At 36.3% G+C, this 27,832-nt stretch overlaps 1 protein-coding gene across 6 annotated transcripts in view; it reads left to right on the top strand.

Annotated features, from left to right (window-relative positions):
• Positions 1 to 27,832, top strand: part of FAM13B (family with sequence similarity 13 member B) — a 107,747-nt gene that overhangs the window by 25,405 nt on the left and 54,510 nt on the right. For 4 of the 6 annotated variants that reach the window (XM_078150433.1, XM_021004976.2, XM_021004974.2 and 1 more), the window contains exons 3-8: positions 5,217 to 5,407; positions 5,848 to 6,060; positions 9,008 to 9,185; positions 9,589 to 9,733; positions 12,427 to 12,522; positions 16,695 to 16,849. In XM_078150433.1, coding sequence (XP_078006559.1) covers positions 5,251 to 5,407; positions 5,848 to 6,060; positions 9,008 to 9,185; positions 9,589 to 9,733; positions 12,427 to 12,522; positions 16,695 to 16,849 — 944 coding nt within the window. In that variant the 5' untranslated portion in view covers positions 5,217 to 5,250. The remainder of the gene's footprint in view (positions 1 to 5,216; positions 5,408 to 5,847; positions 6,061 to 9,007; positions 9,186 to 9,588; positions 9,734 to 12,426; positions 12,523 to 16,694; positions 16,850 to 27,832) is intronic. The other 2 variants (XM_021004977.2, XM_021004978.2) reach the window with 1 other exon arrangement.

Genomic DNA, 27,832 nt, shown 5'->3' with positions numbered 1-27,832 from the left:
TATATTTACTTGCCTAGGAATACCCACAGTTTTTAGCCTTTGTGACTGAACTGTTCCCCTGAAGTTATTTTCACGTTCCAAGACTTGCTAGATTTATTCTAATGTTGCAACCTTTTTGCGTATTCTTGGTGGATCTTTAAAAGCATATTCTTTATTTGAAAACATTTGGTATGTTCAATAAGTCTTAAAGAAATTTTTGTTCGGTATAATTTTATCACAAATGATAGCTTCTTACCTCCACATTTAGAAGAGCCACAAATGAAGTGTGGTTGAAGGAGGAAAAAAAGAGGGAGTTTTGTTTTTAAAGTTGTATATATTTTTTACTCTGAACTTAAAACACCGAAGAAAATGAACACTTTCTTATGTATACAGAAGAGAACAGTAAAAGAGGATTGTACATTAAACTATGAATCCTTGTTTTGTACGGCTTTTCAACACATAATTTTCAAAGCTGTCCTGCTTGTCTGGAATTCCTTCTGATCTCCTTCATATATTTAAAAATTGCTTTATTAAATTCCTTATCCTCTTCTTTTTTTGGGGGGAGAGGTAATCCTTTTACTTGGCCCCTTCTCTCCCCGCTCTCTCTAATCAGAAAAAAAGAAAGCAAAAACCCTTTTAATAAATATGTGTTAATTAAGCAAAACAAACTTTCATGTTGACCATGTCTGAAAATGTATGTGTCATTCTACAACTACAGTTCCATCATCTCCTCACCAAGGAGGGTGAGGGACATGCTTATCAATCTTTTGGGGTCATGATTTATTTCATGGATTAGAGTTCTTAAATCTTTCAAAGTTATTTTTCTTTTATACTGTTGGAATAATTATATTAATTGTTCTCCTGGTTCTGCTTACTCCATTCTCTTATTCTTCAAAGTCTTCCCAGGTTTCTCTGAAACCCTTCCTTTCCTTTTATGGTACAATAATATCATGTTTGGTGAAAATTGGACAGTCAGCATCATGTCAGAAAACCGAACTGATTCTACTTGATTTGTCTTAGGAAGATTCTAAGGATTACGTGGCAAGATAAGGTACCAGGCATTGAGATCCTCTTTTAAGCTGAACTGCCAAACATTTAAATGCTGCCACAGAGAGTGCAGCTCTGATGGTGTTGGCTGCATAACCTGAATACCAAATACATGGTTGCCTAAAAGACTGTTTTACAGAATATTCACATAAGGCAGGTGCTCACACAGTGGCCAAGAAGTGCCTTGTACCAAGCGGTATGAGGACACTCTTGAGGTCTCTCTGAAGAATTTTAGTATTGATTGTTAGATGTGGGTGACCCTGGCACAGGACTGCCTGGCATGGTATACTTGCATCAAAGAAGATGCTATGCTCCATGGGTAAAACAGAATCTCAGTAGTACAAAGGAAACTTGAATTTTGCAAATCCAAAGACATCTCCTTTCTAAGTGTTCTAATGGACTACTTATGCCCTATCTGTGGTAGAGCCTTTCAAACTTGTATTGAACTGATCAGTCACAACTGAACACACTGTACCTTGATATATGCACATGGTAGCATACTATGCATTTGTATATATGCATAATAGGAGACTTAGAAAAATTCAAATTTAAATGTAAAAGTTAGATGGATACCAGTCTTCTGTGATCTTGTGTGGATTACATGGATTGGAGAAGGCAATATGAAACATTGCTTCCTTCTCTTATTTTTGTAGCAGATACAATCATAAGAACTCGGACAAAGTCTTGATCTTTGGACTTAGACTTGTATATTCCCTTTAAAAGACAATATAAATAAAATTTTTGGTAGTGAAACAAAAGGATACTGTTTCTCTAAAATCTGACTTTAAAAAACAAAAATGCTTTCCTACTTATAGAAACTAGTTATTGACTTTTGTGTCATACGGAAATACTTAGAGTTCAGTATTTGAATAGATGTATGATCTTATCAATGTGAGTATTCTTTTTATCCATGAACATTGTAGCCCATCCAAGTTTTCTCATTTTGGTCAGTTCTCATTCATCCCCCTCCCAAAATACTCCGCTAAGTATGTACTCAGTACGCTTGTGACTTTCCCCTAAATCTTATTGTTCTCTTGGTACTGGTGCAAGTACTTGGATGACTATTTTTTATCACTTGTTGCATGATTGTCCCACCTCCCTTTTTATCATACGTTCCCTGGATATTATTTCTTACTACACTTGGAATCATAGGTGCAAGTTGTTTTTGTAATATGGTGTGACCTGTTGTATGTCTTTTTTTGAGTTGTCTGGTTGTGCTTCTTCGAAGCTCAATCAACAAGGCACCCTCAGTGAGAGACAAGAAGTGGTATGTGCCAGGCGAGTCTAACTACCACAACTGCCTTGAACACTAGTTCCCCTCAGAACCCAATGGAAATAGGCCAGGACCTTGAGCTCCAGAGCCCTGGAGCTACTGATAGTGTTCAGGTTATTGGTCCTGCTTCCAACCTAGCCTCTACAGGCCGTAACCCCAGGGAACAACCTCTGTGGAAAAGGCATCAGACAGCTCAACAAATTGCCATCCACAGAGTAGGCAAGCCAGCCCCAGCAGCAAAGTGTCTGCTGGGCGGCATATGCTTGCCAAACCATTATCATCCCCTCAATGACCACCTTTCCCTCAGACTTGGATGGAGATAGCCCAGGAAAAATCCCAGGGAGTAGTAGCACTCCTCTTTCTCACACCCACATGATCTGCTTCTGGTCCACTGCCCGCAGTCATCATTCAGGGAATCAACTCTTGTGGAGGTACAGTGCTGTACCACTTTTCTCTTCCAACTACTGAAGACCTAGAGAAGAAAGTTCTTGCTACCAAAGTCCTTCATATTGTCAGTTTGGCATCAGAAATGGATATGGGGCTTGCATGTAAAACGTCTTGTTTTCTCCCCCATTAGAGTGCAAGCAGGGTATGTGAGGTGTTCAGCAACAACTAGCACCTCTGATGTGAGGGCTTGCTGAGCCCCTTTCATGGTGCTCATCTACCTTTGGTGTCCAGCTGTCATTTAACTCTTTATCTGTGGCTCCAAGAAGCTGTAGCATGCACAGAGGTCACATTCCCAGAAAAATCGTCTTTTTAGATGAGATGAACCAGGTTGAGGGTGACCAACGAGTGTTAAACCTGTCTGTGGATTGGTGGGATGTCTACCCCAAGCATGTGAAGACTTCTCTCTGGAGGAACTGGCAGATGAGAACAATTTGTTCCAACAGCCATGAAGGTGGCTAAAGGAGGCATTGTAGAGCAATTAGAGCTTGGTCAGACATTAAGATGTCAAAGCCGTCCATTGTGTCCTGGGCCATAGCCAGTATTCTGATTTTTGTTTTACCACTGGACGTTGATGACCCTGGAAGAGAGAGTGAGGTGAATGACTTTGTGTACCTCTGTCCCACTTAAATCCAATTGATGCATAAGTCAAGACATCACCCTGTAATGTCATTGGTCCTCTTTGGATACCAAGGACAAGTGACAGCAAAGAATACCAGATCTTTGAGAACAGGGACTCCCCTTTCTGTTTGTATCCCTAGCGTTCAGCAAAATGCCCTGCACAGGATAAGCACTTCATATTTTGGGCTTTTTTATTTATTGGAGTGCTCCATGATTCATAACTATGCAGCATCGCTAGAAGAATATTGGAATTTTAAAAATGCTTTTTATGTTGGGTAGGATTTGTGATCATTGAAATAATTTTGCAATATCCCAAGATTTCCAGGTTTTTCCCAAATAACCCACTCTTGTCTTTTTGATTCTGGGATCAGTCCACTGTCCATTTTTTGTCTAAGATATAGTGATAAACTGATTCAGTTGGATTATCTGTCCAATTGTGTGGCATCATCTGAATAGTAGGCAGTTTTTATCCATTTGATTTTTCCTGTGTGAGTTGCTAGCCAGACTCTTAGAGTGACTGTGGATCTCACTAAGAAGGCCCTGTAATGTAGTGGGACTTGATGTAGTCATTACAGTGTTATCTACAAATAGGAGGATCTAGATCCCATGCCATTTAGAGGGAATCCTTTTTCTTTTTGGATTTTGTATAGGACGTTTTCCATAGGAGTGGCAATACCTCTGGCATTTATACTTGTTTAATCTTGATAATCAGAGGCTTATTGAATATAGTCCCCTGTTGTTGCATCCATCGAGGAAACTTGGATCATTTAACATGTGTATTGCTCTTTCAGAGGGTTTAGTTTTGTTTCATTTTGTAATGAACAAATGTGATAGGATTTTCTATTTCTAGAAGTTTGGATGAATGTGATGGTTGTGTGGTCTGCTAATGAAAATAGTTTGCGAAAGCCTTTCCATTTCTTCATATTGTTGTCAGTGATAATCTTGATATGTGAATTGTTCAATGTCATAAAAAACATAGATATGAAAAATTACATGTGTGGGTGAGTGGTTGCTGATATCTTATTGACTGGTCTTTTCTGGTACTAAATCCTCTGCTTCTCCATGAATGTATTAATTTGTCATTATATTAAACCCCTCTCTTTTAGGGCACTGTTAAGTTAATGTTTATTAATGGTCTGATAGTATCCCTGGCCCCATTTCTATCATCACCACCATTGTTATCATCATGATAGAACTGGGTTGTCTAGGACTGACTGTCTTTTTAAAATTTTCTTTGTTTCATGGTTTCAGTAGGCAAAGAATTGTTCATATAGGGCCTATCCTACTGATAACGAGCCTCTTTACTTAGTAATACTTGGTTCTCCTATAGAAATAGTTGGGCCAGAAAATTGTCTCTAGCTGTAGAATGGAAATAATCATCTGGACCTTTCTGAGTTATATTAAGCCATGTGGAGGCATATGATTTGATAATTAAGTCTAGCTGTGTCTGTCAAGGTCTGGAAATCTAGTTTATGTAGTCATAGTTCATGGATAAGCTTGGGAAAGACTAGTTTAACCTCTAGGAGGCAAATTCGTTGTCTCAAGGTGCTTTCTGAAATCTGTAATAGACCATGGTACTAAATTTCAAGATCTTGATCTAATAAGTATTCTAAGTGTTCTGATTAATAAATGCTCATGAGATGGTAAAACAGAATCCACAATAATAAATAACTTTAGATAATTGTAATGAAATTTAATTAGTGAACATAGGGGATGTTTCTTTTCATGGGTCAGAAATTTAGGAATTAACTTGGATCCATAAGAGCATATTCAGATGTAAGCCATCTCTGGTGTCTAGTCATATTGCTACCTGTTAATCATTGTAGTCTTTTTTTTGTCTTTCATTTGACAGAAAAGACAGCTTTGATTTCTGGCTGCAAAAAGATATGAGGAAGAGCTCCTCCCCTTCCTTGAGTAACTGCAACTCCGTACTTGCTAACAAAATATTTGGAATTCCACTTGATGAGCTGCAGCAGGGAGGACATCCAGACAATGAGGTTCCATTCATAGTTCGCCACGTTGTGGACTATATTGAGGAACATGGTATATATTTCCTTTCTATTTTAAAGGGCTAGTCTAGTCATTCTTTGGCCTTTGTTTTAATCAATACAAGTCCTTTTCCCATTGATCTCTCAGACACAGGGAGGAAATAGAGTAGAAAACTTTGTTTTGGTAGCCTTCTTAATTCTTTAATTGAACTTATACTTCTTCAAAAGGATTACCAAGCTAAAAATAATTATTGGTGAACCTATAGTATTTTTGTAGAGAGATGAGTTTTTTATTGGTGGGGGGAGTAAAGGGAGGGAAAAGGTTAGGTTAGGGTGGAGGGTAAAGAAAACATATTCAGGTGTATAATGAGTTGAACAATATAAGCCAGGGTTGTTTTACATTGAACAAAGGTTTTAAACATTTGGAGGTTATGTGTATTTATTTGGTCTAAAATGTAGCTTTGGAAAATTTTTTCCTTTCTTGTACTATTACAGGAGGTCTGGAGCAAGAAGGACTTTTTCAAGTCAATGGAAATGCTGAGACGGTGGAGTGGCTCAGGCAGAGATATGACAATGGAGAAGATGTGGATCTGGTTAAGGAAGCAGATGTTCCCTCAGCTATTAGTCTTCTTAGGTTTTTCCTTCAAGAACTTCCAGAACCTGTCATCCCTGGCAGCTTGCATATTCACTTGATGCAACTTTCTCAAGGTAACGTGATAGATGATTAAGATCCAGTTACTAAGTACCATTATCCATCACTTTTTTGAAGGGGGCATCTTGAATTAAGTGTTCTTATAGTCATATGATTAATTTTTCTTCCTTATGTACTTTCTTGGAGTCAGTGTAGGACACAGTTGTTCTCATGAATGATCTTAATAGGCCTAAGGCATAGGATAGGAAGAGGAAAAAGGGAATGCATAAAGTGTGGCAGTGAAGGAAAATGTAGAGGATGTAGAGTATAACAGATTATCACCAACAGTTATCTTCAGGTGCCAGTTAGTAGTACCGCTGTCATAGGCTTCTTACTCCTACTCCTACTAGCAGAACATAGAAATAGAGGTCATGTACCTCTAATCCCAGGATACCATCCAGAAGGATATGAAACAGCAATATAAAGGAAAATCAGACTAATCTAAAATAAATTAAATAAATCCAGGTTTTATTTTTTAGATAGAGAATCTGAGAGATGTAAATTTGTTTGTTTTCATAGTATATTGGGACTGATTTATATTTTATAGGAGGGATTCTGTAGTTGTAGTCCACTTGCCAGATTTCCTCTAAGACTCCTGTGTTTTGTCAGTAACTCTTAAAAATGGGGAAATTTTGAGTACTTAACATAACATTTATATTACTGTATTCCAGTTATTCCATTCATGTTTATACCTGGGCATTGTAGCAGTGGGTTAAAAAAATTACATGTACATGACTCAATAAACAAATATTAATTAAGCTCCCTATATGTCCCAGGAAAGCAAAGACAAAAGTGAAAATAACTTCATACTCCAGGACCTTGTGGTCTAGGTGGGTAGAGACAGCAGATACATAAATTGGTAGTATGTACAAAAGAAATACCAAATTAGCTACAAGCTGATTTTGGGAAGAGGGCACCAGTATGTGACGTGATCAGGAGAAAACTCAGTGTAGGAAAATGAGTTGAACTCTGAAAAAAACTAGGAGATTCTTCAAGCAACCTTTAATAATATTCAGTAACTTTGTTTGAAAGTAGAAGCAGTATCAGTTTTTATGCCTGTCCATTGGAATCTCTGGTTTATGTTTAGAGGCCAGTGGAGATAAATTGTGTCTATCTTTTGTCTCATACATTCTGATGACTGAGCTCAATTCAACTTAATGTGAAATGATGAGCAAAAGCGTTGTTCTCTGTTGTACCTCTTCAGTTGTTTAATGGCCTTCAAAATGAATCTTCATTGCCAGTTTTACTTTTATCAGTCTTTGTTGTCTTTTTTCATGTTTTTCTAATAATGATGTTTTTAAAAAAGTTTCTAGATCTGTTCCTTTTTTGTTTCAATTATTTTTTCGTGTGTGTGTATTAATGTAAATATGCTTGCATATTTTGAATTATATAAAGTTTAGTACTGATCCCCTAAAGGAAAGAAGTCTTGGTTTATTCTTGAGCCATCCGGATACCTGCTAGTATTCTATCTTTATGATGTGTTGGTGTATGCACCTTGGGTAATTTTATAGTAAATGAGATTTTTAGTGAAGAATGTCATGGTCTGGTTTCTTATAAGCTTGAGCAAAATGTGTAAATTTATGGCTGTAATATTATTTAATGATATCATGTGGAAGTATTATTCTCTGTCACTGGAGTTTTATACCTGTCTGTTGGTTTGAATTGTCACATACGTTTGACAAGACAGCTAGGTGGTATAATAGATAAAGAGTGTTGAAATCAAAAAGAGCCAAGTTCATATTTGGGCTTAGACACTTCCAAGGCTTTCGACTCCAGGAGGTCACTTAACTTCTGTCTCACTTCCCTCATCTGTAAATTGAGGATAAATAGTAGCACCTACCTCCCAGGGTGATTGTGAAGATAAAATAAGATAATAATTGTAAAGCACAGTAGATACCTTAAAGCACAATATACATTCTAGCTTTTATATGTGTCTGCATTAGACAGCATCAGGTGTCATCTTGACATAATGAATTTGTTTTTAAGTAGTAGATGAAACTTTTCATTTCCATATTATTCTCATTTTAACATGTACTTGTGGAGAGATTAAAGATTTGCAAAAATGGTATAACCCTTTGATAAATCACATTTTTTTTGTAGTGACAGGTGAGGTGTCAATAAAGTAATTACATTGCTGACCTAATCTATTTTCTTTATGTATAATTCTTTTTGCCTTAATTGTAGATGTTTTTAGTGCTTATTTTTGATCGTTCTTCTGATATAGTATTGTGAAGACCAATTGTTATATTTTTAAAAAAAAATTAGTAATTTGAAAATACATTTGTCTGGACAAACTCCAAGTTTTTCACCTAATGTAAAACGTTACGAATTTTTCCTTCCCTCTCGATCTTCTAGTAGTATTCCACCTCTTTTTAGTTCTGTTGGTATTACAGAAAAAATGGAATTAATTTCTCTCTAATAAGACCTTGCAATTCCATCACTAATATGCCAGCAATACTTTTATACTTGAGTGAATGGGAAAACATGGAATATGATTATGACAAGTTATTTTCCCATTTACCCAAGTAGAAAAATATTGCTGATATATTAATGATGGAATTACTTTTGTGCATTTGTCTTCCCCAGGAGTTGGTGCTGACTTATTTATGTTGGCTTAGTTTAGTTAGCTTTTTGCTGTTGGCAGTGGTTGAATAGCACAGCTATGGTGATGTATCAGACAGCAAATTGAAAAGGGGGAAAAAGAAGGAAAAAATGCTACTAGTGGGGAGTAGATGGGGAAAAAAACATTTCTAACTTTTAAAAGCATGAATTAATTCTCATCCTCATTCTTCCTCCCTACCTCACCTATTCATAACTTCTCCCTTCCTCCTTAAATGAAACAAAAAGCCAAAGGCTGTTAACTACAGGAAGTCAAAAGATGATGGGGATAGAGTAATGTGAAGTTGGCAGAATATCTGAGCTTTATTTTTGCTTAACTTAAAAACCTGTCATTACACTTTACAGATTATAATAATGAAGATGAATTTGGAAGAAAGTTGAGGTTCCTCTTGCAACAGCTTCCACCTGTTAATTACAGTTTGTTGAAGTTTCTGTGTAGATTTTTAGCCAACGTAGCATCACATCATGAAGAAATTTGGTCTGCAAATTCTTTGGCTGCCGTCTTCGGTCCAGATGTCTTCCAGTAAGTTATTTTGTAAATGTATGCATTTAACCCAAAGGGAAGTTTTGGATTTATGAAGTGTTATTTATGAAATGTAATGCCTTTTAGAGAGTTTAGACTTTTATGAGCTATTATTTTTATTTGATTGATCCTCTCAGCTTGCATGGGAAGAGTATACAGTGCCATTTTACAGATGGGAAAACCTGAGGCTCAAAAGTGATAAATCAGATGCTCTGGAGAGTTCAAAATAAAAGGCTACCTGCCACTTTACTTAAAATGTGTCACCCACTGTTATCAAATCGTCTTTGAGGTGGCTAAAGTATGGTCAAAAGTGGTTTTCATTTCTTATGGGGGAGAAAAGACTTTCTTTTGCCAAGTGTGTTGATAAAGACTCTTCAACTAAATTTAGAATTTGTATTTTTAGCATTTATACAGATGTGGAAGATTTGAAAGAGCAAGAAATAGTAAGCAGAATAATGGCTGGACTTCTGGAAAACTACTATGAGTTCTTTGAGAATGAAGAGGAAGATTTTTCATCTACTAATGATTTGAGTTCACTGACTGAACAGGTAAATATTCAAGTTTGTCCTGTTTTGAAGGCTAATTTAAAAAAAAATAAAATCATGTTTTTATAACTACCTTCTAAGAGATGTGCTATATATTGCCCATACACGATTTGTTAAAAATGTGAATTCAAAAATATTTATGGTGTATGACACCTAGGACATGCCATCTGGTGCATTATTTGGATGATAATGTAAAATTAATGTAAACCTTAGGCCATCCTCTGTGGAAAAAATTTTTGTATTTTCTGCCCAAGATTAGTTGTACATTTATTATTTGTAAAGGTGTATTAGAAGTAAATGAGATTTAGAAATGAGACCTGGAAGATAAGTAAAAAACTTAAAATTGACTTTGATTTAAATTTTTGATAAATGGAGAAATGGAAGTCAAGGGTACTCTGCTAGTTCCAAGCTGTTAAAGTCATTTTGATACTTAAAATATTTGAACTTCTGTAGTGCAGAAATGTAGTTATATAATAAGTAGGAAATGCCTTGGACCTGAAATAAGGCTGCACATTTAATTTATGTTTTAGAGATCAAATTCTGTCTTTGGATACATTATAGTTTAAAAATATTTCATATTCCTTTGTAGTTTAAGTAGTTTAGGGTTATAGCTTCTCACCTTAGAAAAATAACCTTTTAGCATGGTAGTTGTAGTAAAATTCCATTCATTTTTGAGTCTATTTAGAGTTTTGTGACTTTTATCTGGATTGAAATTTTTTTTTAGCGAAAAATGGGTTTACCAAACAAAATAATAATATGTGTAATTATAGGTGACATTTTAACTTTGCTAAGAACAAAATTTTCAAAGGATTTTAACGCATTTGGCAATGAATGCACGTTTTTGATTATAAAGCAGCTTCATCTAGTCATTAATGTGGGCCTAGGCTGGACTTGGAAACACTTTGGTAATTGTTAGTTACTGTATTTACTTGTAGGTAATAAAAGCATTTTTTGGAAAATAATCTGTAGTTCAGTGACATTTTATTTTATCTGAGTTAGAGTGGTATTACTCTGTGTATAACCTGAACTCTAGGTAAATGGAAGTTTCTTTAATGTTTAAAAATGTTTAGGATGGAACTTTTTTTGATACTGCCTGCCATCTTCTGTGTGGACTTCCCATTGAATATTTTTGTCTCCACTTTGCTTCTGTTTTTAAAACATAAACATGGGTAGTGACTATCTTTTTTTTTTAAAGTATGAACTTTAAAGAAATGACACAGTAGCAAATGCCAAATGCATCTTGCTGTGTGAATGAAGGATGAAAATATATGCATATGGGAATAAAATGTATGGGTGGGCTTTGTAGCCTGAGTAGGTGACACTTGGACATTTTGGTGCAGTTTTGAAGTTGACAGCTACCATATGTGGATCTCAACTTAGGAAACATGGTAAGGCTAAAGGAAAATTATGAAGTATCTCCTTTAAAAGAATTATCTGTCCCTTTTGAAATGAAAGTAGAGGTAAGAGAGTAGTCACATTTGCAGGAATTCCTCATTGATTATGTTTTAATTGCCAAAATATATCCTTTTATTTGAGGATTTTGGCTCATTTACATTTCTGTGATTTTTAGTTATATTTGTAACCTTAGGTTTATGCAGAGTGGGATAAAATAAATTTGTTATTTGAATCATTCAACTGCATTCTAAGATTAAGCTTTGACTTTTAGGGGATTCACTAAATGGACTTGAGAAAGCACTTGTATTACAACTGCTCTGCAATATGTAGGATGTACCTTTGTGAAATTTTTTGGATTGTATTAGACTACTCTGGCATTCTTTGTTTATTAGGATTTGCTTGTATTGCCTGAAGTCTCTTAATCTACTTGTGTTGAATGTGCATTTTGTATTGTTTTTCAGTAGACATTGGAAAAAATGGTATGCGTAAAATGAACTAAGCTCTGAAAAATCAGAACAGCAAAATTAAAGAATGTATAGTAAAACTGTACACATTTGTCTATGTAGAGGAAAGGAAATTTGTCTGTTGGGAAGAAAATGATGGGAATGTAGGGTTGGGAAGAGGGATGAGTCTTGGGATATTTGTATGTAGGTAGTCATTCTTTGGGCCTGCAAACTACCCAAGTCTGTATTTTTATTGAGGTGTATAAGGTGTATTTGATTGTTTAAAACACTGTATATTTTCTTATACTAGGAAACATATTAGGATGCAAATGAGGGGAGCAGATTTCTTAAGTTTTGCTTATTTATTTTTCCTAAGTAATTTTGACAAACTTTATGTGGCTTATGAAATAATAATAATAAGGTATTTGAGTGAAATGAACATTTCTTAAATTCAGCATAATCTTTTTTGTATTTCAAATTTGAATGAATATAGCTATTTCTGCTTTGTCATCCATTAATGAGGAATTCCAAGACCCTAAAGACTTTTACTACAGTAATGCTGTTTTACTCTGAATTTCATGTTTTGTAAAATCAAGTTTATCCACCCACTTATTTTCTTCATTCACAATCTTGTTACTATTGATGTGATGGCTTGGCTATTATAAGCCTTGTTAAATTGAATCAGGAGACATTCTTAGTAATAGTCTGACTATAGAAAGGAACAAATGGTTGGTAAAAGACAACTAGAGAACATGTTGGAGACAAGCTAAAGAGGGTGAACAATCTCTTTAGTATGGAGTCCTTAATTTATCTGAGGATGGAGGTGATATAATTATGTTTCTTTATACATTTGAGAAGGCAGGCAGCAGCGTTCTCCACAAGCTGGAGTCTGGAGAGCAGGCATTTCACGAGACCCTAGAGAAGGGAATTACAACAATGAAAGAAAGAAGAGATGTAAGTATGGATAAGGATCTACTAGAAGTGGAGTTGAGGCAGAAACATACAGAATAGTTTTAAGTAGCGTCTGAAATGAATTGGATGCTAAGGTGGTATTGAGAAACTGAGAGCCAAGTATTCATTCTTTTTTTCTTAAGTGTTTAAAAAATATTTATTAAATTGGACCGATCCATTTCCTATTTATGCGCATAACAAATGAACTTAACATGTTTGAATTGATTGAACCAGCTTCCCTTTAGGCACAGTGACAAGCATTCATTCCTGAAAAGCTTCATGGGGATGGAGTTAGGGCACATTTATTTAAATGAAATGTCTAAAATTCACTGTATCAGTTTAGAAAAACTCATCTTTATATATGATCATTATTTTGGGGTAGAAAAGTGATAGCTGCTTTTTAGCTCTATTGTCTTACCAGATTACTTCTAGAGATGATGATAATAGAGGAAAGTAAAAGTTTATTTGCATTAATTTGAATTTAAGTGTAAGAATTTGCATTTTCTATGAACCTCTGATTTTATCTATCTCAAATATATTTTATTGAATATGTGTACATTTTAATATCTCGATTACCAAGCATAAAAAATTATAGCAGATCCACATTCCCAGAATCTTGTCAACCTAAAATTTGGGAGAGTGAATGCATGTAAATTCTTGCTCAATTAAAAAGCCATCCTGTTTTTTTTTTCTTTCATACCTTCTTGTGTGCTCCAGCCTCAGATGCCTTCACAAATTAGGTAGAGTGGTTAATAATTTATGTTTCTGATTTTCTTTCTAATTGTGATTTTTGTTTTAAATTGGTAAACCATCTTCTAGGCAGATATTCACCAAACATATTTCTCTGTATTTATTCCTATATTAACTCTATGTAATATATGAAAAGGGAAGTTATTTGTGATTTGGTACAATTTAAAAATTTACACAGGTTGGCACCTACATAAATATGTCCTTATAGCTCAGATCATGCTAATAATATCTTGAGTGGCATTTTATAGCTAAAGACCCAGATTATATGAAATACCACAGATTTGTGTGTGAAGATAGCACTTACATGTTTAGGGTTCAACTCTTCCTTTCTCAAATGAATAACCTCTCCCTTACCCTTCAGCTAAATTGGACTAATTCCACCCCCCCCATACAAGGCCCCTCTCACTTTGCTGGGTCCTGTTCCTTATGCCTGGAGTGCCTTCCCTGTTTCCATCTAATGACAGATAACTGACATTATTTAGCATTTTTAAGTTTACAAAGTGATTAACGTACCTTATTTTAAAATTTACATTATTTTCATTTTATCCTCAGTGATCCTGTGAGCCTGTGATATAGGTACCATAGACATCACCTTCATTTTATAGATGAAGAATGTGACGTTCAGAGAGGTTAAATCGTATGGCAAATGTTAGAGGCAAGATTATAATCCTAGGATCATAGATTTAGAGTTGAAAGGGAGAGATTTGAGGCTCAGAGAGCTCAGGTGACTTTTCCATGGTGTCATCATAGTAAGAATCAGGACTCAACTTGGGTCCTCTCTTTCCAAATCTAGTGCTCTTTATATGACTGTACTACAGTATAATCAAGCGGCATTCCTCCTTACTCCTCTGATAACCTTCTTTCCATTGTTGTTCAGTTGTTCAATTTGTGTCCAACTCTTTGTGACCCCGTGGACTGTATTGTCTAGGCAGTTTTCTTGGCAAAGATATTAGAGTGCCATTTCCTTTTCCAGCACATTAAAGCAAATAGAGATTAAGTGACTTGTGCAGGATCACTCAGTGAGTATCTGAGGCTGGATTTGAACTTGGGTCTTCCTTATTCCAGGCCCAGTTCTCTGTCCACTGAACCGTCTTTCCATTGTACCATATTGCATTTACCTATTCCTCTGAGCTTGACTCAACTGCTGTTTGTTTCTTGAGGCCTTCCTTCATCCCCCAAATTGGTAATGCCCTTCCCTTTTGTGTTTCACATCGCCCTCAAACACTTGTCATATATGGTAATTATTTGCATCATGTATCATATCTCTTCAGACTGTAAGCTTCATGAGGGCAAGGATCTGTCTTAATTCAGTTTTGTATTTCTTGCAGTGTCTAGAAAAGTACATGCTTAATAAGTTTATCAAATTGAATTTGTTTTGCCTCAGGGGAGCCCTTCAGGACTTTACTTGTGTCTTGGTCACTCTCACTCTTATTCTTATTTTTTTCTTTAGACAAATCTAACTAGCAGATCTAACTATTTGGTTTCTTAGTTTACCACAAATGAGAATGTGGGAGGAAAGGAAAGGCTGCTAGAGGCAGGCAATAAAATGACAGCCTGATAGTCACAGAGAGAGCTAGGGAGACATTATTAAAAGTAGGCCAGCAAACTCCTAATATCCAGTAGTCTGGGACTGTTCAGTATAGGACAGTTGGCCCCATATATCTCAGTAGTAGCCCTGAGACCTTTCTGTACACAGCTCAGAACAGTCACTTATGTACCTTATCATAAGCTGAGTCCCACCAAACAAGGACAGGGAAAAGGAATAGGCATTTATTAAGCGTCTACTATGTTCCAGGCTCTGTACTAAATACTTTATAAATATCTCATTTGATTCTCACAAAAACCCTGTGAGGTAGGCACTATTTTTATTCCTATTTTACAGTTGAGGAAACTGAGGTAGACAGGTGAAGTGACTTGCCCAGGGTCACACAGCTAGTAAATGTCTGAGACTGGATTTGAACTCAGGTCTTTTTGATTCCAATCCCAGTGTTCTATCTCCTGCAACCACCTAGCTGCTTCAAATTAAAAAAAAAAAAGGCAGTGATGTTGGCAGTGTATTTATAGTTCCATCAAGGATGGTTAAATTTTACAATTAAACAATTTAAATACTTGTTAGCTTGGTGCTATAAAAGTTTTGAATTTATAATTAATTCAGTAATTGTAATTAAGAGGATGGGTTTTGAATATTGGCTTTTGTTTTTTACTACCTATGTATATGATCTTGGGTAAGTTGCTTAACCTCTCTGGACCACACATTACTAATTTGTAAAATGCGGAGGTTTGGACTAATTGAGCCCTGAGATCCCTTTGAGCTCTAATTCTATAATCCTCTCTTAGTTGATAAGCAGGATGCCAAACCATGATAGGATGCTTTTGTGGATTGTTGGTTTTTCTTTTTCAGAACCTCAGTATTAACATGGAGTTTACAAACCACATTTGGATTTTATCCTGAGACAGCACTGTTATTATCCCTGGTTGTAAAACCAAGTTTATTCTTAGCATTTCCAGTATACTTGGTTGGAATGATTTGAATTCAGTGTTTTCATTGTTCTCATGTCCTTAAATACCTGGTGTTCGGTGAATAAAAAATTATCAAAGACCATTTACAACATATTCTACCTTTGGGGAATTTTAAGAAATCAGATTTGATTATTGGAACATGTACATTTGTAGGGTTTTTTCCATTTTCCATTTTTCTTTTTTTAACTCTCTCAAATTTTAGCATCCATTACCTATTTTATAAGGCTTGTTTCCTGAAGCTGTCATTTTGAGGGAACAAACACCAGATCTGTTTATTCTTCCCATTTAAGAAAAAAAGTGAATTATGATATGTTGAGGTAGCTCTTTATAAGTGGAACGAATCCTATCCTGGTAGTTCCCCTTCTCCATGAAAAGTCAACGATTTGGCCATTTCAGGTTCAATGGACTCATTCCAAACGAGGATGATTTAGTTTTAAAAGTTCTAGTAAGTTTTTTTTTGGTATGTGTATATGTGCATTCTTCATGGATTTTTCATGCCTCCTGAATTAAAATAACTCATTTTGTACACCTGGAAAACAGAGAGCCTTTACTTATCTTCTATATTAATAAAGTTGGGCAGAAGTTGAGGCTGCCCTAATGTTGATCATGATGCTAAAGTTTTCTTTAGTAGTTGAAAAGTCTAGCCATGTTCTCAGTGGGATTTCAATATATTGTTATTTCATCCTTCTTGAAGATATTGTTTGCTTTTCCAGTCCACAATTTTCATTTCTTCAGATCTGTAGAGCAAGTGTCAACAATGTTCTCTTAAGTGAGATTTGGATTTAGAAAGTTGTTTAAATTTCAGTTTCAAAACGTCCTCTTATGATAACTTTTCTTTGGCCTATGAATCAAATAATTTTATTAAAATTTGAATTGTCAATCTTTTAAAATTTGTTTTTTAATAGATTAATGAACTCTCTGAGGAAGAAGAAGAAAAGCTAGAGCAGTCGGAAGAACTTCCAGAAGATTGTGCAGAGAAATCTAAAGAAGTGCCAGAGGTGGTACACTTGAGGATGACCGAGAACATCCTGGAATCTAATAGTGTTAAAGCATCAACCAGGTAAAGATTCAGTTATTAAAACCCTGGTTTTCAACTCTTGAAATAGGCATAGAGATTCCATCTGATTCTGAGGTTGTGCCAGTTGAATAAAGGAAGAAAAAGAAGTAATTGGTTTTTTTAGTTCAAAGAAATGAAGAGAATTTTCTGTCATAAACATTTATTTGTAGTATTCTGGCAGATGACATATCTTACCCTTCAGGATAGTTTAGGGCCAGTACTTCCAGTCTGTTTGTCATTTTGGAAACTGAGCTAGGTAGACATAAGTAAATTTTTGGAAGCCTTGAAGAGGAGAGGAGTCACTCTAGATCCTCCATGGTGCATCCCTGTTCCGACATGAGTAGAGAGAGAGGCAACAGCAGAGTTCTTATATGAAGTAATTAAAAATACACATGATATTTTTAATTTACTGAGTACTTTCCTTGCAATAACCTTGTGAAATAAATAGTGAGGTGTAATTTTATAGGTGAGGAAAGCGTGATTTTAAAGAAGTTAAGCAACTTGTGTAGCGTCATGGGGTCTGGGACTCAAAATCAAAAAATATATGTTGTCAGGTTCTGTTTTTACGCTATATGATTCTATTTTCTGCATGGTAATATGATTTTCAGTGTATTTCAGATTAAAGAGGTGGCACAGCTACACATCTGGCTTACTATTTATGATTAGAAATTTATGGGAACCATTTAGTCAGGTACTGAAACCAAATGGCTTTGGCATAATGAGTCTGAGTATATATGTCTCTGATAAATGGAAGTAAAGCACGATTTTAAAGTGTTGTTTATTCCCCAAAGGAGACAGTGTTCTACTTTTCTTTAAAAGAATGAGTCATTGTGATGTGTAGAAAATTTTGGAAACATTTTATTTTCTGAGAACTGTCACCCTACCAATATCACTTATTAAAGAAGCTTGCATTAAAATCTTACCTTTGAAAATCATTGTCATGAGTAGTGAGGAAGGGAATAAAGAATAAGAGTTGGTGAAATCTAAAGATTGTTACATGTGCATCACTTCTACATAAAGTAGCCCCTCAAATGGAATGATAGCTGTAACATGTTTTATGCCTACTCGAGGGCTTGGTAGTTTCCTTGATATGCATGGGCACTCCATTCACCAATGCTGATTGTAATCCTGCAGTACATACTGTAGTTAGCTACTTAGTAGCTTATATTTAAGAATTGCTGTGGCTGCAAAATTCATTATGCACTTAGTACCTTATTGATCAGAGAAGCTTAACTTAGCCTGGTTGGTTCTCAGTCTCAGGTGATATTTAACCGGCTTGTCACTAGGTCCGCAAGAATCGTTTCCAGCTTGGTAGGACCTACCAGAGCATGGCCTCTTCTTGAATGGCTTTTGAGAATGTAGGATCGCTGCCGAGCTGTGGTTTGCCGTTTCTCCAGTTGGGAGTCTTAATAGAGTTCAAATAAATATTTCTCAGTGGCTTTTCAGAAAATAAGTGGGCTTAGCGATTTTAACATTGGAAAAGTTCATAATTGAGCCAGATTCTGTTTCTGATCGTGGGTAAGTTATTTCCCTGTCTTAGTTTATATGTACTTCACAGAATTCTGTTCATTCAAAAACGTTACTTTTTTCAAATTTAGGGACCCTGGTGATAATATAAGATAATATCTGATTTTTTTAGATGTAGCTATGCATGAGAAGAGAATGTTGGAAAAGGAACATTAAAGAGAACCTAGTCTACTCTTGTAGTTGAAGAAACTGAGGCCTAGATGGGGGCAGTGACAAACCCAGGTCACATGGCTGGCCAGTGAGAAAGGCAGGACTCAAATCCGTGCTGTTTTCAAAGTCAGTGCTTCATCACATTGCACTGCCTTCCAGTTTGAGTATATACTAGGATAAAGCTTTGGTATTTTTATTTTACTTGATACCATTATTTGTTCAGACTGCTTGTTCCTTGACTGAACTTAGAAATTATTTATCCATTTGATTCATATTTTTAGTACCTAGGCATTGTATGTAGAAAGACTTTGTTACCTGCTCCTGAGGTAGCTGGAGAAACAGCATTTAAAACTTTGCAAGCATGAGGATTTTACTTTCTTAATTATGGTTAAGTGTTTGATAGCTAGGTTGAGCATTTAGTCCTCCTAGTCACTTTCTGTATAGTTTCTATTTGTGACAGTGAACAAAATGAATCCATTTAAAATGTTTTACAACGATGTCTTTTTGTTTGTGTATCATCACTACTTCACCTCAGGAGCTTTTCTATTCTGGATATATGCATCTTGTTGAAAGTGAGTTTTTCAGTTATGTTCTCCCCCAAATCCACTTTCAGCAATCCCGTGGCATACGTTTTGGAAGATACTTTCTCTGTATATATTGATTATATCCGTTACTGAGTTGCAGTTGATTTCTTTTTCCATTCTACGTGATTTCCTTCTGGCACCTTTTTCTGTCCTTGGTCATCTAATTATTCCTTTACTATTCTGAATTCACTAAGCAATTAGTAGCTTACTATGTGAAAACCACAGGGAAATATGATGTAGAGTATTACATATAATATGTAGCTTTGTGGTTAAATGAATATGAAGATAATTAAGACATAGTTTCTCTGCCCTTAGTGCTTATAATACCTCTCACAGTTACATTGCACTTTAAGGTTCAGAGAACACTTGCAGTCTCACATGGAGCAATGACACATAAGTATGCGAACTGTTCAGCAATTACAGTTAGTATACTTTTGTAAAAAGTTTTTTTCCATTTCTCCTTACTCATGTGACCTTCCTGTTTATTGTTACGAGTAAATGACTGCTTAAACAAATAGCAGTTTTTACACAGTGTGGCCTTTCTAGTGAAGGTATTTTCGTTTTCCAGTAGATAGAACATAAGTCACAGTCCCTTACTTAATTGGTTCCTAAAGATTCTGCACAATGAAAACCTCCATAGAAACATATTCTGAAGTGTTTGCCAGCAAATCAGTCTCTCTAGGGAAAATATTGTTTTGACTCAGGAATTGCATTTTTTAAAAGTTTGAACACCACCTATTCCTAAAGGAAATCCTACCATGTGAAGATTATTTGAAGTACTGGGGATGTTTGCCCTAGAGAGGACAAGACTTGGCTTGGTTATTGAGAAGGTGGGTAAGAATGGGGGGCAGGGGCGGGGCAGGAGATTAATTAAGAAGAGTTCTTACATAATGCCTAATTTCAAGTATTTGAAGGGTTGTGACATTAAATAAAGCTTAGATTGATTCTGTTTGGTCCTAGAAGGTAGAACGAAAACTATTAGGAAAATATAGGGAAGCTGATTTCAGCTTCTTAGAAGGAAAGTATTCTTAGCAGTGCTGATGGAAAAGTGGACTTGGTCACTGTGGAAGTTAAATTTCCCTGCCATACAAGGTTTTCATTTGGAGGCCAGCTGATCATTTTTTGGGAGTTTAAAGGGAATTTGTACTTCAGCTAGGAGTGGGATTTGTATTATTTGAATCACAGGTTTATCATAGGAAAGTGCTTTGAATACCTTAAAGGACAACACAACTGTGAATGGTTGTTATTACTAGTTTAGTGAGCCTATGAAAAGGTCTTGAGGTAGTGTTATGATTTAAAATAGTGCAAAAAAATTTTTAAAGATAATGAAAAACAGTTCATCTAATGAAAAGAAGTAGTAGGATGTAATATATTGGAATTAAACTTGTTTTGCTTTTAATTCTTTTTATTTGCCAGGATATCAGGTTTATGTTTTGGAGAAGCATGCAGAGTTTTCCAGGTAGAGAAGATCAGAGGTGAAGACAGGTTTTTTCTTTTTTTTGCCTGGCTATTGACTGGTCCTGTGGCCTAGCCCAACCCCAAAAAATCTCTGAGTATATAAAACCCCTAAGAAGCTTCTGTGGTTGCCAAATACAGTGGTGAATCATTCAGTTTATTTAAACAAGTCCTCCAAGTAATAGTCCCCTCTTTATGGATAGAAATATTCCTTGTGTTTATAATTGAAATGCAATGACATCATTCTGGAAGTTACATTTGTTAAAATGGAATTTACGTAGTGCATTGCTTGTGAACATTTGTGGTTGTTCTTGAAGACAACTGCATTTCTTTGTTTAGAAAGGTGCAGATTCTGTAAGATAAATTGAGAGGAGTCTCTCTAATGTATACCCTCAGCCCAACACACACAGATGTTATTTATTTTCTTAGTGTATGTAAGGTGTTTGGAAGCTAGTGTTAATGTTCTCTAATGCTGTGATTTAAAAAAAAAAACAAAAACAATTATTCTTATTTTAGACATTGGAAAACGGAGACTTGGAGTTTAAATTATGTACCCAAAATCACACAGCTAATTAGTATGGTTTGTCTGCCTCAAATCTTTATATCTGCTATAATGCATGCTTCAAAAAGGTATCATTGTATGATTTTTAAAGAAAAAAGTTGTAAGAGACTTTTAGAGGTAGTTTAGTATACTCCCCTTATTTTACAGATGGGTAAACTGAGATATACCACTGACTGTAGTACGATAACTTTTTTCTGTCACAGCAACTAGTAATTGGAAGGACCATGACTTGAAATCATTGCTCCTGACTGCAGGACAGTGCTTTTTTTTTTAATGTGCCACTAAATTAAAATCCTTCATTGCAACGAATGCATGAATGTAAGGGCTGTTTGAATTCAAGGAGTTTAAGAGTGAGGAGAGTTGATCAGTTTCTTTTTCTTTTTCTGGGGAGGGGCAACAAATATCTCTCCAAATGAGTAATTATGTGAGATTCCAATGTACTAACTAGAGATGGGAAAGGAAATCCATATGTAACTTATGTGTCCAAAAGTAATTTAATGAACATTGGGATCTACTTTTTCCTTTTTGTATGAGAAAAGTCTGATCTTAGGTATGTGTTAGAGCTGTTCTCTCTTTTTAGGGGATTCCAGGATGGTGATAGGTGGTGAGCAAGGTGTGTTGTTTGTTTTCTTCTTTTCCAGTCTGCACTTTGAGATCTTTTGAGTACAGTAAGTGGTTGAAGGGAATGAGTATGAGTTTTGAGATTTTCTAAATGTAGAGTGTTCTGTCTGTGATGCTGGTACTTTGGGATTCCTTTAGCCCAGATGAATATCATTGAAGATATTGGAAAAGAGGGGGAGACTTTCGTAGTGGTTTTAAGGGTGAAAGCAAAAGAAAGAAAGGAAATGACACAGGATGCTAGCCAATTAATATAGGCATGAATCTTCCCAGGTATTTTGGGAGTGGTGCCAGGATAATGGCATTGAGGTCTTAAGGTGCTTATGACTTTATCACTTGGGATTCTAAACATGAATGCAAATGGTTTCCATTGGGGAAGGGAGAATAAACTTTTGTTATACAAAGATCCTAACAAGGACTTACTACTATCCGTTAAGACCTGAGTTCAGAACTTCCCTCAGGAACTTAATAATAGCAAAGGAATTAGTAGCCTTAGTTTCCCTATGTGTAAAATGGGAATGAAATAGCACCTATCTCCCAGAATTATTTTAAGGAGAGAATGAAATAATTTTTATAAAGTGCTTTACAGACTTTAAAGTTCTACATATTGCTAGGTATTATTATTATTATTATTATCATCATCATATAAAGTATATATTCTATAGCAAGCAATATTGATTTATGTTCTCTGGGCTGAGGAAGAATAACACTTGCAGTTAGGAAGTTCCTAAAAATTGAAGTTGTTGCAGTAAGCAAATAGAAAGAAAATTTCTTTTCCAGGATATATCTTTTAAAGATAGTTCAGTCTAGTCTTATTTTGCAGGTGAGTAAAAGTGGAACAAGTGCTGGATTTGTTGGACTTGAATATTTAAATTCCAGCTCTGTTACTTACTACTACCTGGGAGACCTTGGGCAAGTCACTTAGCATCTCTGGGCCTCACTTCCTTACCTGTAAAATAGAGGGTTGGACTAGAGCAAGTTTAGGGTTTCTTTCAGGTCTCAGTCTGTGATCCTGTGATTTAAAATTAATTTTGCATTGGATATTACATAACTGAAGTTTGATAATTCTCTTCTCTAGAATGAGAACATTGGACATAGAAAATTTCTACTTTCTCTTCCAGTTCTGAGAATTGATATGTTTAAGACAATAGGTAGACCTGGTAGCCTATTTAAAGTTGTGGCTTTAATACCTAATTTGGTAATTCTTTTTTTTTTAAAGTAAAGAGAAAATGTATCTTTCCCCTTTTTTAGGTTTAAAATGCTTGCTAGTTTTAGAATTTAGATGAATTTATCAATTTATTAAGTGCTTAATATGTATTAGGCTCTATGCTAAGTTCTTGGACGCAGAGGTTAAAAAAGATTAAAAAAAAAGAATACCATCCCGACTCTTGGGGAGCTTACATTCTAATAGAGGAAGGCAGCACATAGAGGGGAGCAGTAATCATAGAAAGGAGTTTTATCCATGAGAGGTGAAAAATTGAAGTATAAGGAAGGATGGGCCAAGCAGATGGTGAGGTGCATTGGGTGGTTGGTTGGCATGTGAAGCTAGGGCATGATTTAGTGTCTAGGACCAACCAGTAGATGCAGTGGGCTAGTTTGTACTCATTTTCACCAATCAGCTAGGTTGCTCTCCAGGGTGAGACCTCCAAAGATGAGTATTTTAATCTCGTTAATGACCTGGGCATAGATTCCAGAAGACTTGGTTAATGAGATGTAGGTTGAATATCTAGGTCTGGAAGGTGCTGGTCTATGTGAGAAGGAGCAGGTCAGTGGTAGCAAGCAGACGGTGAGACGGCCTGAGTGGATAGACCTCTGGCATTATAGGGTCCTCCTGAGCAATGCAGAATCACTGCTGAGCAGTTCACTCAGCTGAACTCTCTGGGCCTGCTCCTGCCAAGTATCAGGGATACTCTTTTCATGAATCTACAGATGACTTTCTTTTCTGGTTCCTCAGGTCACTTTCTTTAGATTTGTTTTCCTCTGACTGTCTGGGTTCTCTCCCTGTTGGTTTAGGTATCTCTTGTTTGGGCAAAGAATAGTACCACTGGAAGATCCCATAAATGCTTACTGTGTGCCAAGCAGTGTACGAAGGATTGGGGATGCAAATACAAAATATATCAAAACCTCTACCTTCAAGTATCTTTCTTTTTATTTAATAGACGAGACAACACATATGGGGAGTAGAGGCCAAGAAATGGTGTTTTGGTTTGGGAAGACATAGGAATTGTGAATAGAACATTGGCCATAGTAACACTGGTTTACATAAAGTTTTCAGAGCTTAGAGGTGAAAAGCATGGGAGGAAGGAATAGGGAGGAAGAGTGTGTGAAGGGAAGGGAAGAGGAGAGAATGTATGCAGGGCATATGGTGAAGATGAGGTTGTTTGTCACTTTCAGGATCAAAAATAAAGTCATCTGACATTCAAAGTCCTTTATAATCTGTCCCACTCATTTAGTTTTTTTATACCTAAACTCCTCCCCCCACCCTTTACCCTATAATCCAAATGATATTGGCTTCATTTCTGTTCCTCAAACAAGATACTCCATCACTGGGCATTTTCACTTGCTGTCCTTCATGCTCGGAATGCTTTTTTTCCTCATCTCTGCCTCTTGGTTTTCCTCATATCCTCAGTTAAAATCCCATATTTTACAGAAAGCCTTTACTCATCCCCCTTAATTCTAGCGTCTTCCTCTGTTAATTATTTCCAATTTATCCTGTACATAGTTGTTTGTATGTTGTCCCTCATTGGAATGTAAGCTTTTTGAGAGCAGGGCCTTTTGCCTTTCTCTGTATCCTCAGCTCTTATAACGGTACCTAGCACATGTTGTTCAGTCGTTCAGTCATGTCCTATTCTCTGACCCTGTGTGGGATTGAAAAGATACTGGAATGGTTTGCCATTTTCTTCTCTAATAGATTAGGCAGACATGCATTGTGACTAGCCCAGGGTCACACGGCTAGTGAGCGTCTCAGGCCAGATTTGAACTTGGGTTTTCCTGACTTTAGGCCCAGTGCTCTATCCACTGAGCCACCTAACTGCCTACCTACACATAATAGGTGCTTAATAAATGTTTATTGAATAACTGGGCCTGGGGACTCAGAGGTCTTATATACTTACATAGACATTGTGGATTCATATTTTGGTTAGATTTGAAGAGAGAATGTAGATGAACAAGAAGGAGGTAGTGAGCGATATGAGGATTGAGAAGTAGGCATTTGTTCCCCACTTCTTACCCCCTTACCCTTTAATTCTTACTTCTTAATTTCTACTAAGGAATAAAAGCTCTTCAACTGGCCTAATGAGAATGGGGATCTAATGCTTTCTTTTCTCTTATTTCTCTAGTTATCTTTACATATAGATTCAGACTCTTTTGTCTAGCCATTTTGCCAGGCAGTTTTCATATACTAGTATAATAGTAATTATATATTTATTGGTAGAATATTATATTTTCAGTTGGAGGGAACATTAAAGGTCATCCAGTCGTCCCCCTACCATTTTATAGATAAGTGAAAAACCCCTTACGTACTTCTTGTGTGCTAAGCATTGTACTAAGTACTAATAATATAAATACAAAAAAAAAACCAACAAAAAAACAGGGCTGTTTTTACTTTCCTTACGTTCTAATGGAAGAGACAACTCATGAGAGACTGGTGGCCTGGGGAAAGAGTTTGAGCCAGTGAAGTGAAACCATCAGGCAGCTGATTGACATACCCTTTGCTGAGACATGAAGAAAGGGGGAAGTGGTTTTTGTGGAACAGCATGATAGAAAATAACAGGGATGAAGAAGCAGGTTCCTAGGGAGTTCAGAGTGAGTGGCTTAGCTACTTCACTGTATGGTCTCAGAAGTCACAGTTTGGAGAGTTGGAGCAGCAGCAGTGTTGTCAAGGATGAAAAAGTATGGTGATGGAGTTCAGCTGATGCCCTGAGAGGTTAAACAGTCTGCCCATAGTCACATAGATGGTGCATAGAAGAGCCAGGATTTAAATTCAGATTTCTGGATAACATTAACACTTAACACGCTACTTGCTATCTCCTATAGAGGTAGCTGCATCAACAGCCAAAAGAAAGTAACACCAAGGGCTATAGTTAATATTTCAGTTACTAAAATTTTTGTATTATTATATTATCATCTCTTATAGGCAGAGCCTCTTTATTTTTTCTAGTCATAACATATGTGATTTTTGTGCATTCAATCTAATTACCTACTGTTGGGCAAGCTGAAACTTACTACAACTGTTTAATTGTCGGGAAATCTTTCTGAACACTGATGCTCTCTCCTGGTTGCTTTTATATTGATGGCACAAATTTACAGGGCAGGAGCCTCATAGCATATTTATGAAGGGTAACGTTTGCTGTATGAAATTAAGGACATCTCTCCTGTTCGTATTTCTTAGATTTGTGTGGTTAACTGTCCAGTTGTTGCTTCTTAGATATGAAGAGAGGCAAATTGTAACATTGTTGAACCTGTTCAGATTTCCTTTATAATTTGTCACAGAATCTCAGGATTGGAAAAGGGACCTCAGAGTCCAGCTACTCCTCTTAATAAGAATTCCTATTATCACATCTAGCTTTGGGGTAGAAATTGGTGATAAGTGAAACTCACTTTCTCCCATGGCAGTTCATTCTGCTTTTGGAGAACCCAAATTGTTTGCATTTCCCAACATTAAACCTCAGGTTTTTTTACACTTTTGGCTCCTGTTTCATCTGTGGGCCTATCATTCAGACCAAATAATGGTGAAGGCAAGTCATGAACCACCCCCACCACTCCTTTTTTCCAGGTTGAACACAGTTTCATTCTTCATACGGTATGGTCTTCAGGTTCCTTTTTATTCGCTTTGCTTTCTTCTAGACCAGTGGGGCCAAACTCAAATAGAAACAGCCCTAAAAGCTTCTAGACTTTTTTGATCGCATACTCCTTTCTGATGAATGTGCTTGGGGGGGAGGGGAGTGACGAGAAGGAGGGTGGGTGGGAGGAGTTGAAATTTCCCAGTGATACTTTGGCAGCAGCTGCTGTGGGTGGCCTTGTTGGGGTGAGGTCATAACTGTTCTGAGGGGCTGATGTTGTAGCTCAGAAGAAGGTAAAGTTAGCTTGTACAAAAACAGAAGAGAGTTGAGTTGGAGAGTGTTGGGCTGTAACAGGTGAAGGATAGCTATGTTTGTATTGGAGACAAGCCACATGTTTGGCTATCACAGGGAGAGTGGGTTATGACCAGTCTTTCTTCACTCCATTGGTTTGGTCATTCACTCTTGGGGTTCATGCTGTTGCTGTGTCTTTGTACCCCACTGCTTTAGACCCTCTTCAGCTTGTTAAGGTCCTTCAAAAAATGTAGATCTCAGAAGTAAACGTAGAAATTCAGCAGTAGTCTTACCAGGGAAATGTACAATGTGACTATTACTTCCTATATTTTGAAAACTATGTACCCTAAGATCATGTTATTTATTCTAGAATATTTATTTTTCATTTAATACTCCCCCCAAACTCTTTTTATTTTTAATTTTTTTTTGCATGAACTATTAATAGTCTGGCCATTTTGTACTTGTTTATATACTTGCTTTCTACTTATTCATTTCCTATATTTAAGTAAAAAATCAACTTGACATTTATGTCCTTTGTATGAATGAATGAAATTATTATTCCTAAGAGACTATCTAATCAGAGCTTGAAGGGACCTTAGATCAGTGATTGGCTTGTTTTATATTTGATCAGGCTTGAATTTTATTGTGTGTGGCATCTCACCCTGATTGTGCTCCACCTAAAAAGCAGTAAAGTACTTGGGAGGACATTTTTGGAGTGTTGATTGGGTAGCTTCTTGTCGGTAGTGACCTCATGTTGCAGTCTGCTATTTAGACTGCAGAGTTAGCACAGCACTGTCTAGAAGTACCCAGCCTTTGGAAGGCAGCCACTGAAATCAAACTTAGTAATATTCATAAGCATTTATCAACTCTCCTTTATGATTTTTCAAATGAGGTCCGTTTATCAGAAATGTTCAGTGGGAATAGCTACAATATTCAGAATGGCTTGCAAGGTTCTGTTACACAGGTGAGTTGATCAGAATAATTTTGGTGTAGCTAGGATATAGAGGAAGTATTGCTT

The sequence above is a fragment of the Phascolarctos cinereus genome, unplaced genomic scaffold (assembly GCF_003287225.1).
Source record: "Phascolarctos cinereus isolate Bilbo 61053 unplaced genomic scaffold, phaCin_HiC Scaffold_2;HRSCAF=192, whole genome shotgun sequence".
In the NCBI taxonomy this organism is placed as follows: Eukaryota; Metazoa; Chordata; class Mammalia; order Diprotodontia; family Phascolarctidae; genus Phascolarctos; species Phascolarctos cinereus.
The sequence above is the reverse complement of the archived record's forward strand: the minus strand, read 5'-3'. Positions and strand labels throughout refer to the sequence as shown.